We start from the raw sequence: 10,770 nt of genomic DNA, 5'->3' as shown, positions 1-10,770 counted from the left end.
CGGTTTGTCCCCTGAGATTACTCTGTATTAGAATTGTAGATGGTGGAAATGGCCTGTTTACATTCATTTAAAGAGATTATCCGGTACCTTTTTGTATACCTTTTTAGCCAGTAGCTCTGAAAGTAGCACTCACGAGCCAAAAGTGGCCCCGAAAATTGTTTACTATGTCACATATGTGCACCACGTCATTGCTCTCTCTCGTGTCCACTGAGCCATTGGGCCCGCCCTGCAAACTCATTTGATAACGCTGGGCAGGCCTCTTGCTAGCTGTCGCTCAAATGCGAGGGGCTGAAGCTAATTGGCTAGAACTCGAATTGCTAGGGTGCTGTCCCAAGTGCGGGGGAAATGTAGGGAAAATGGCGCGGCACAGCTTCCAGAAAATTTGCATTCAAACTAGGGATTTCGTGGCTAATTGAGTTAAAAGAGTAATTTTTCTCATAGATTATTCATGTATGAACTACATATTGACACATACAGGCCAAAGTGGGACGTTAAAAAATATATACTTTCTTAGTCGCCAAAGTACCGGAGCATGTTTTTAATAATCACCTCTGAACATAAACAGATATTCCCAGGAGCTACTGTATCAGACCCTCCAGAAGTTCAGTGTTGTCTGATAATACTGTACATGGTAAGGAGACACTGGGGAGAGGGAGGTCTCAGATCATGAATCAGGTGGTTATCAGTGTGATTTGTGTGTACTGCCACATGGGCTGGTAAAGGACAGTGTTTGGATTCAAAACAATGTTTAAAATAAAACAAATTCTGACATTGCTGCCTTGTAAAACGTTCTGTGGCACTGACCATCCTTGTTGTTTAAAGATTGGTCCTAATTGTGTCTCTTCAAATTTGTTCTTGTTGCATTTCTTTGTTCAATATTCTAATATAGAATGATCAATGACTAATACTGTTAAAGTACTGTACACTAATTGATTCTGTGAAATTTGAGCATGTTACTTAATCAATGACTGACTTTTATATCAGAAAATAATGATTCAATGGAAAAACTATTTTAAATCGAAAACAAATGTCTTTGTTCATTGGAAAATTGGAAACACACTTTTTTTTAAATGAATAGCACAGGAGCTATGTGATTTTTCTGAGTGCATTTCCCAACTACGGGTTTGATTATTTCCTGCCCTTAGTTGATTACCTTACTAATTGAAACCAAGTTAATTTGCTCTATGGACAGTGTCTCCTCACTGTCTGATTTTATAAATGGGTTTGTTCTGGTGTGTGTGTGTGTGTGTGTGAGTTTGTATATGTGTATATACAGTTGAAGTCGGAAGTTTACATACACTTAGGTTGGAGTCATTAAAACTTGTTTTTCAACCACTCCACAAATTTCTTGTTAACAAACTATAGTTTTGGCAAGTCGGTTAGGACATCTACTTTGTGCATGACAGAAGTAATTTTTCCAACAATTGTTTACAGACCGATTATTTCACTTATAATTCACTGTATCACAATTCCAGTGGGTCAGAAGTTTACATAAACTAAATTGACTGTGCCTTTAAACAGCTTGGAAAATTCCAGAAAATTATGTCATGGTTTTAGAAGCTTCTGATAGGCTAATTGACATCATTTGAGTCAATTGGAGGTGTACCTGTGGATGTATTTTAAGGCCTACCTTCAAACTCAGTGCCTCTTTGCTTGAAATCATGGGAAAATCACAGTCAGCCAAGACCTCAGAAAAATATTTGTAGACCTCCACAAGTCTGGTTCATCCTTGGGAGCAATTTCCAAACGCCTGAAGGTACCACGTTCATCTGTACAAACAATAGTACGCAAGTATAAACACCATGGGACCACGCAGCCGTCATACCGCTCAGGAAGGAGGCGTGTTCTGTCTCCTAGAGATGAACGTACTTTGGTGCGAAAAGTGCAAATCAATCCCAGAACAACAGCAACGGACCTTGTGAAGATGCTGGAGGAAACGGGTACAGAAGTATCTACAGTGAAGGGGGAAAAAAGTATTTGATCCCTTGCTGATTTTGTACGTTTGCCCACTGACAAAGACATGATCAGTCTATAATTTTAATGGTAGGTTTATTTGAACAGTGAGAGACAGAATAACAACAAAAAAAATCCAGAAAAACGCTTGTCAAAAATGTTATAAATTGATTAGCATTTTAATGAGGGAAATAAGTATTTGACCCCTCTGCAAAACATGACTTAGTACTTGGTGGCAAAACCCTTGTTGGCAATCACAGAGGTCAGACGTTTCTTGTAGTTGGCCACCAGGTTTGCACACATCTCAGGAGGGATTTTGTCCCACTCCTCTTTGCAGATCTTCTCCAAGTCATTATGGTTTCGAGGCTGATGTTTGGCAACTCGTACCTTTCAGCTCCCTCCACAGATTTTCTATGGAATTAAGGTCTGTTGCCTTGGCCGTGTGTTTTGGGTCATTGTCATGCAGGAATACCCATCCACGACCCATTTTCAATGCCCTGGCTGAGGGAAGGAGGTTCTCACCCAAGATGTGACGGTACATGGCGCCGTTCATCATCCCTCTGATGCGGTGAAGTTGTCCTGTATTCCTCCTCCTCCAAACACGGCGAGTTGATGCCAAAGAGCTCCATTTTGGTCTCATCTGACCCCAACACTTTCACCCAGTTCTCCTCTGAATCATTCAGATGTTCATTGGCAAACTTCAGACGGGCCTGTATATGTGCTTTCTTGAGCAGGGGGACCTTGCGGGCGCTGCAGGATTTCAGTCCTTCGCGGCGTAGTGTGTTACCAATTGTTTTCTTGGTGACTATGGTCCCAGCTGCCTTGAGATCATTGACAAGATCCTCCCGCGTAGTTCTGGGCTGATTCCTCACTGTTCTCATGATCATTGCAACTCCACGAGGTGAGATCTTGCATGGAGCCCCAGGCCGAGGGAGATTGACAGTTATTTTGTGTTTCTTCCATTTGCGAATAATCGCACCAACTGTTGTCACCTTCTCACCAAGCTGCTTGGCGATGGTCTTGTAGCCCATTCCAGCCTTGTGTAGGTCTACAATCTTGTCCCTGACATCCTGGGAGAGCTCTTTGGTCTTGGCCATGGTGGAGAGTTTGGAATCGGATTGATTGATTGCTTCTGTGGACAGGTGACTTTTATACAGGTAACAAACTGAGATTAGGAGCACTCCCTTTAAGAGTGTGCTCCTAATCTCAGCTCGTTACCTGTATAAAAGACACCTGGGAGCCAGAAATCTTTCTGATTGAGAGGGGGTTAAATACTTATTTCCCTCATTTAAAATGCAAATCAATTTATAACATTTTTGACATGTCTTTCTGGATGTTTTTGTTGTTATTCTGTCTCTCACTGTTCAAATAAACCTACCATTCAAATTATAGACTGATCATTTCTTTGTCAGTGGGCAAATGTACAAAATCAGCAGGGGATCAAATACTTTTTTCCCTCACTGTGTATATGTATACATTTCTTTTTATTATTTATGTGTGGGGGTTTGAGGTTCCAGTCTGCAATAGTTGTGTGACTGGCGACCCAGAGAAGCTCCATTCATTAGAGATTAATATGAGGCTGACATGGACCACCTGCTGGGGCTGCCGTCTGCCTAGCAGCACAACTACATGCAGGATCAACGCCAGGGAGCATTGCTGTTTTATTATGCTACTCGAAGAGCAGGAGAAACTAACACCACTGTACTCTTAACTCCCAACACTACCACCTCTATTTCACTGCTATTGTGTTCATTATAAACAAAGGGATTCATAATATACCATACACTGACTGACTGAAATCAATCAGAGCTCAAAGGGAGGGTCTTGGTGCATCATTTATGTTCTGGTGACAATTTGTGATAACTGAAAACAGTGGGCAGGACAACAATATCTATATCACTGTGATTCATGTCAATCAATGCGTCACTATGGAAACGGGGTAGGATGCTGCTCCATTTGCCGAGGTATGACAGGGCTCCTTGGACAGTTGTGCATGGACAACGAGTTGGAAATAAGCACGCGCTGTCAAGACCTCTTGGGGTATTGTGCCACCATGTATCTCATGGCATTGAGGAATTCAAAAATATTGTGCTACAGAGTTTTACAAACAGTAAGTAAAACATGAATTTTTACATCTGAGTTGTATTTTGATTGCTTTATTCGACCATTTGCGTAGATTCAATTTAATTGCAATTCATTAGGATATGCAACTCTTTGAAGAGTGAGGTGCTATTTTTTTATTTTTTTGCTCAATGCCTTTACCTGATTGTTACCTTTTCATCTTTAATTTCTTCATTATTAGCCTAACAAATGTAAACGTAATAACAGCCTCTAAACGTAAAAATAGACAACTAATATTGGGTCAAAATTATCTAATTGGCATAATTCGTCTCAAAAGTGCCCAGCTGTCAGTTGAGACAAGAAATACCTTGAAAGTCAGGAACCGTAATAGTGATGAATATTGTGGTTCTGCAGATAAGAGGAATTTCAAAGCCATTTGTTGTACTTGAGAATGGTATGTGTCCTTTCAACTACTGTATCTGATATGTATGCCTCAAAATACACTTACTACTGTTGCACCAGCAAAATTATATTGATTGCACAATTCTTCACACTTTTTAATTCCTCAATGTGTGTGTTTTATTCTGGCAGGATATCAGCCCTATGAAGGTCATTAAGGATTTTGTCCTCCGGTGTCACGGTTGTGTAATGTTTTGACACATCCAGCTTCCTCTGGAAGATAAATAACTGAAGAGCTGGTCTGATAATAAATCAACCATGTCAGTCAAAGAGGCTTCGATTGGACATGCTCAGGGAAAAGTGGGTCTGAGTAGAAAGCTGACGGGTCCTCCACGACGACTCCTTGGTAAATCAAAGACTAGCATTGACATGGAGAGGAAGGGAAAGACTTGGGCTTGGGGACAGAAGGGATCAGGGGACAGCAATGGCACCAAGGAAGACGCCATGCCTGGCTGCCAGGACACAGTCATTGAAGAGGTTCCACTGAAATTTACCACCAAGAGCCCTCAGAAACCTGATTCACAAGACGAGCCGGTAACACTAGAAAACCCTAGGGGAACAACAAAGACAACTTTCATACAAAGTGATGTAAAAGCTGATTATGTAGGCCAAAAGAGGCAGAAACAAGACTTAAGGAAGCGTTGGAGGCGATGTTTCTCTCCATCTCTCATCTGCATTAGAAGGTGGCGGAAGAGAGCTGGTGAGAAGGAAGAAGGTCATGATATCACATTTTTCAACAAGCAAACCAGAGACTCTGACTTTGCGGTTCAACCAACTGCAATTTACAGTGTAACTTGTGAAAATAAAGTTAACAATCGCTCCAACCATGACACTCCAGCGATCGAAGGGAAGGAGGAAAAGTTAAAAGTTAAAACCTGGAGAATCTTCAAAAGGCTCATAAAGGACCATTCAAAAACAAAGCAAGAACAGATGTCTCTACAAGTTCATTCTCCTTGTTTAATTCCATTCAAGAAAAGGACTGGGAATCTCTGGAGGCACAGAACCAAAAAGCCCTCTCCTTTCTTCCATGAGCGTATTGGAGGTGCACAGGAATACATTGAGGAGGAGACTATAGTCCTGGCTAACAGACATGCCGATTATATAACTGAGCTCATGAACCCTAATCCACATCCCCTAGATGTTGTCAGGAAGGTCAAGGGGCATTTCTCTGAGACACTAACAGTGAGTGTGGATGTGACTGTGAGAGCCATGAAGTCAGAGAACAGTGAGGTCGGAGATACCATAGAAACAGATAAAGAAACCAAGGCTTACGAAAACCATGCCCCTATAACTGATAAAATGGAACCAAAAACATATCCTGAACATTGACTGAAGCAGGTGTATGAGATGCTGGTAACCCTGATCCCATAGAGACCTATAGTGGTCCCAGTAATGATGGGGTGAATCATTTTTCAGAGGAAGAGAAGGTGCAGAAACATTCAGGTGAATGTGTTGCCTCAACCATGGCCTATAGTGCAGGATATCATATTAAATGTTATTGTCAAACACATTGACTAAAATGCAATTTGTGAGAATGCTTTTTACATATTGGAATAGATGCTATGGAGGAAGAACAAATAAATGCATCTGCTGTACAATAGTATAGATAGTTGCTAATCTGTCATTGATCTTTGTGAATGTTTTATAAATATTATGATATCATGGATGGATAATATTTGAGCAGCTTTTTGCATTTCTGTCATATTGTTTGTGTGAAGCAACATCCCAGATTGTGGAAGACTTGTTTCCATAGCAATGAGAAACTTGAAAATGTGATCCAGATTATTATACTGTACTTTTACATAGACATGTGCAAGACCCTTTTGTCATGTTTTGTTTATTCAACTGAATTAATATATATATATATATATATATATATATATATATATATATATACACACTACCGTTCAAACTCTGCCTAGAAGGTCAGCATCCCGGAGTCGCCTCTTCACTGTTGACGCTGAGACTGGTGTTTTGCGGGTACTATTTAATGAAGCTGCCAGTTGAGGACCTGTGAGGCGTCTGTTTCTCAAACTAGACACTCTAATGTATTTGTCCTCTTGCTCAGTTGTGCACTGGGGCCTTCCACTCCTCTTTTTATTCTGGTTAGAGCCAGTTTGCGCTGTTCTGTGAAGGGAGTAGTACACAGCGTTGTACGAGATCTTCAGTTTCTTGGCAATTTCTCGCATGGAATAGCCTTCATTTCTCAGAACAAGAATAGACTGACGAGTTTCAGAAGAAAGTTATTTTTTTCTGGACATTTTGATCCTGTAATCAGTTTGAACGGTCATCCAATTTGGGAATTCGGGCCTCTTTCTAAAGCACTGACTTTCTGACCTGAAGATCGCTGATGTCATGATTTGACGTCATATTTTTCCCAGTTCCCAGTGATCTTCAGGTCAGAAATTCAGAGCTTTAGAAAGAGGCCTGAATTTCCGACTTGGAATTCCGAGTTGGATGACCATTCAAAATTATTTTTCCCAGTCTGAGCTCGTTTTTTTTCTGAATTCCCAGTTGTCTTGAACGCACTAAGGTCGGAAGTCTGAGATTTTCGAGTTCCCAGTTTTTTTGAATGCGGCATTAGCTGTGGAACGCACCCATCATCTAATGATTCATGAAGGAATAATAGGCTATGTTGTTGGCTTTATGTTGAAAACTAGCCAGGTTGGCGACAGATAAAAACAAATATATATATCCTTTAAAATAAAATATGCGCATTTTCCCACCAGAGAAATGTTTCCATCAAATTGACTTGTTGCTGATAAAAGTATCTGCGTGAAGACGTAGTGCACTAAACATATTTTTGCAGTTGAATTCCAATGCACCGAATAAAAAAATACAAGTTAAAATGTTTCCATCGTATTTTCAACTGACGGTTTTGTCACACAAAAAATTGTGCATCACTCTGGTATTGGCACGTGCGCTCTAGACAACAGTTTGCAGATACAGTGTGGGGGTATAGCGTACATGATGACATTATTATGAACAAAAGAGCGAGATTATTTTAATTTGTCAAACGGCAGCCATGCATCGATCATCATCTCACCAGAATAAGACCCTCGATATTTATTGGAAAGGGGCATCAAGCTCATCACTTTGCACTTTCACCACCTTGTGAAGTTCATAATTTATTTAATTGTGGTAGCCTAATAAACTGTCTGTCTTCCGGAGTCGTAGTGGGAGGACCACGCAACATGTCATCACGTGACAGTCGTGACTCCCAGTTTACTTCAATATATTATATCAATATTTGGGCATACAAGCGTTTCCACCGCCATTTCTCGCATAATACATTTTACCGAAACAAAAAGATCCCACCTTGTATTTTGTTTTGTCGACATTTGGAAAGTTTACCAAGATTTGCTTTCCATCATGCCTGTTGCGAAAAAAAAATTATCCGACAAGTTGGCCTACTTTTACGCGCGTTAAAAGGTTGGATGGAAACGTACTTTTTTTTTTTTTTTTATGTTGTGTGGACGCTCACATGGAAATGATTGATAACAATGGTTAAACATACTGGATCATTGTGCCGGGTTTATTACTACCCTGTTGGTTAATGTTCTGTATGCGAGTAAAAGGATAAGGGTGGTGTTTGATCTGGTGGTCTAGCATAGGCTACACAGGAATGGTGTACTATGGTAGTATCTCGACGCCTCTGACATATGGTGAAATGTAAAAAATGTAACTTGTAAAATGTTCATTGCATTGCATGATTATTAGCTTGAAGTGTTACAATGGTGTGGCTGTTTTATAAGTAGGTTTTATTATAGATTTGTAAACTTTAATAAATCGCTCAACATTTTTTAAATAATTACAGTGATGACAACAGATGCAAAGGTAGTATGAGTCAATCTTTAATGTCCGCCACGACCTCCCTTTCCTCCGTGGTCTCCTCCTTTTCCTCCGTGGTCTCCTCCTTTTCCTCCGTGGTCTCCTCCTTTTCCTCCGTGGTCTCCTGCTTTTCCTTTATGGTCGCCTCCATGATCTCCTCCATGCTCGCCTCCTTTTCCATGCGCATGGCCTTTTCCACCTTTTCCCTTCTTTCCCTGGAAATGACAAAAATAACATTACTCACCTATTGGTTTCGGAAAACCTTTCCTTTATGAATGGAAATGTCTTCCCTTCAATTGTGTCAACCATTACACCCATTACCTTGGCATGTGAAAATCTACATTCCATTTTTTTTTTGTGTGGAGGGGTTTCCGAAACGATATGAATGTTAACACGTTACAATGTGTATTAACTATTATTTTGTAAGCCTCCTAACTCTCCTTTGCCCTCCTCCGGAGCCCTGTGAAACATAGACAGTATTCTGTTTACATCCCCCCAGGACAACACTAAGATATAGCAAGCTAGAAAATGGTTTTGTTCTTTACTTCGCTTGATTTGCTAAAGTGATTTAAGCAGTGATAGACAAATAATGCGGATAACTTACGTCATCAGACCCAGCGGCGGGCTCCACCTGCAACAACAACACATTATGTCTCACACATAGCACACAAGTCTGAAGGCATTTTCTGTATTTTAAAAGTAAGTTAACTGACTTACCGGTGTCTTTGCTGTGGATAAAAAGTAAGGAATATTTTGAAGTTATTCAAATAATAGAGGAATGCATTGTCATTGTTTCCCAGTAAGCGTTGAGAAAGCCAGTATAGGCCATACTAGTCTATTCACTCCTTGAAATCGTCAATGCAATATATTCTCAATTTCAGGGTTGAATTGGGAAACTACATAATAACTACATAATAATTAAAACCCCAGTGCACATAATACAGTACATTAAGTGAACAATTTCAACACTTACCTGGATCACTCATTTTTACTTTCTCAGACAAGGGTTGGCACTGAAAATAGACTGTTGGACAAATTAATAGTATATATCCCAAATAATCAGTATATCAAATTATAATCCGGTATTTTCTTATCCTTGTAAATATCACCGTTAGGTTCGGCATATAAACAAGAATTGCATAAGAACACATCCATTTACACATTAAAGCAAGCCTCACCTGGTACTGGAAGTTGAAGGACTGTACATAAACTGTATTTCCAGTCTATTTATAAGAGCGTAGAGTATGTAAAAGCCACACCCAGTCCTTTGGATTACAGGTGGAAAGGCGTTTGTTGTCGGACAGGTAAAGTAGGGCGGAGAAATTAGACGATGGGTGACAATGAGTGAATGTTTGAGGGTAACACCCCAAATATTGGCATGGTAATGATACTCACAGTTAATAACGAGGCGGTTAAAAACAAAGACAAAACAAGGACATCATAATTATGTCAAACCTGAAGATTGATGATGAATGAAGCAATCTACCCAGCTTTGTTTCATAGAGCTTGGTGAGAGTGTAGTTTTCCTATGGTTATTTTCCATACCACCTTCCCACAATTTTCTGGGAATGGTGCAGGATAGCTGTTTGACTTTGGAACATTCTTAGCACATTTAAGGAACTTGACAAACAACGTTATTTTCTCGATACACTACATGTCCAAAAGTATGTGGACACCCCTTCAAATTAGTGGATTCGGCTATTTCAGCTACACCCGTCGCTGACAGGTGTATAAAATCGAGCACACAGCCATGCAATCTCCATAGACATTAGCAGTAGAATGGCCCGTACTGAAGAGCTCAGTGACTTTCAATGTGGCACCTTCATAGGATGCCACCTTTCCAACAAGTCAGTTTGTCAAATTTCTGCCCTGCTAGAGCTGCCCCGGTCAACTGTAAGTGCTGTTATTGTGTAGTGGAAACGTCTAGGAGCAACAACAGCTCAGCTGCAAAGTGGTAGGCCACACAAGCTCACAGAACGGGTTCAGGCTCCTTAGTTCCAGTGAAGGGAAATCTTAACTCTACAGCGTACAAATACATTCTAGACGATTCTGTTCTTCCAACTTTGTGTCAACAGTTTGGGGAAGCCCCTTTCCTGTTTCAGGATGACAATGCCCCCGTGCACAAAGTGAGGTCCATACAGAAATGGTTTGTCGAGATCGGTGTGGAAGAACTTGACTGGCCTGCACAGAGCCCTCACCTCAACCCCATCGAACACCTTTGGGATGAATTGGAACGCCGGCTGCGAGCCAGGCCTAATCGCCCAACATCAGTGCCCGACCTCACTAATTATCTTGTGGCTGAATGGAAGCAAGTCCCTGCAGCAATGTTCCAACATGTAATGTAAAGCCTTCCCAGAAGAGTGGAGGCTGTTATAGCAGCAAAGGGGGGACCAACTCCATATTAATGCCCAGGATTTTGGAATGAGATGTTCGACGAACAGCTGTCCACATACTTTTGGTGATGTA

The 10,770-nt window shown here is 40.8% G+C and overlaps 1 protein-coding gene across 1 annotated transcript; it reads right to left on the bottom strand.

Moving 5' to 3' along the window:
• Positions 1 to 8,213: 8,213 nt before the first annotated feature.
• si:dkey-248g15.3 (probable H/ACA ribonucleoprotein complex subunit 1) lies at positions 8,214 to 9,514 on the bottom strand. The gene is made up of 5 exons (XM_041846956.2): positions 9,483 to 9,514; positions 9,278 to 9,328; positions 9,022 to 9,032; positions 8,909 to 8,935; positions 8,214 to 8,519 (listed from the first exon to the last, which is right to left on the bottom strand). Exons 2-5 carry the CDS (start codon positions 9,288 to 9,290, stop codon positions 8,328 to 8,330), a joined length of 243 nt encoding a protein of 80 aa, XP_041702890.1. The 5' UTR covers positions 9,291 to 9,328; positions 9,483 to 9,514; the 3' UTR covers positions 8,214 to 8,327.
• Positions 9,515 to 10,770: the final 1,256 nt, after the last annotated feature.

Source organism: Coregonus clupeaformis, chromosome 25 (assembly GCF_020615455.1).
Source record: "Coregonus clupeaformis isolate EN_2021a chromosome 25, ASM2061545v1, whole genome shotgun sequence".
Lineage (NCBI taxonomy): Eukaryota > Metazoa > Chordata > Actinopteri > Salmoniformes > Salmonidae > Coregonus > Coregonus clupeaformis.
This window is presented reverse-complemented; position numbering and strand designations above follow the sequence as displayed.

Bases quoted from the DNA above. Each gene is read 5' to 3' on its own strand.
- si:dkey-248g15.3 (XM_041846956.2), bottom strand. The intron at 8,520-8,908 runs GTAAGTTATCCG...TGTCATTTCCAG, and splicing joins CCGCCGCTGGGTCTGATGAC to GGAAAGAAGGGAAAAGGTGG.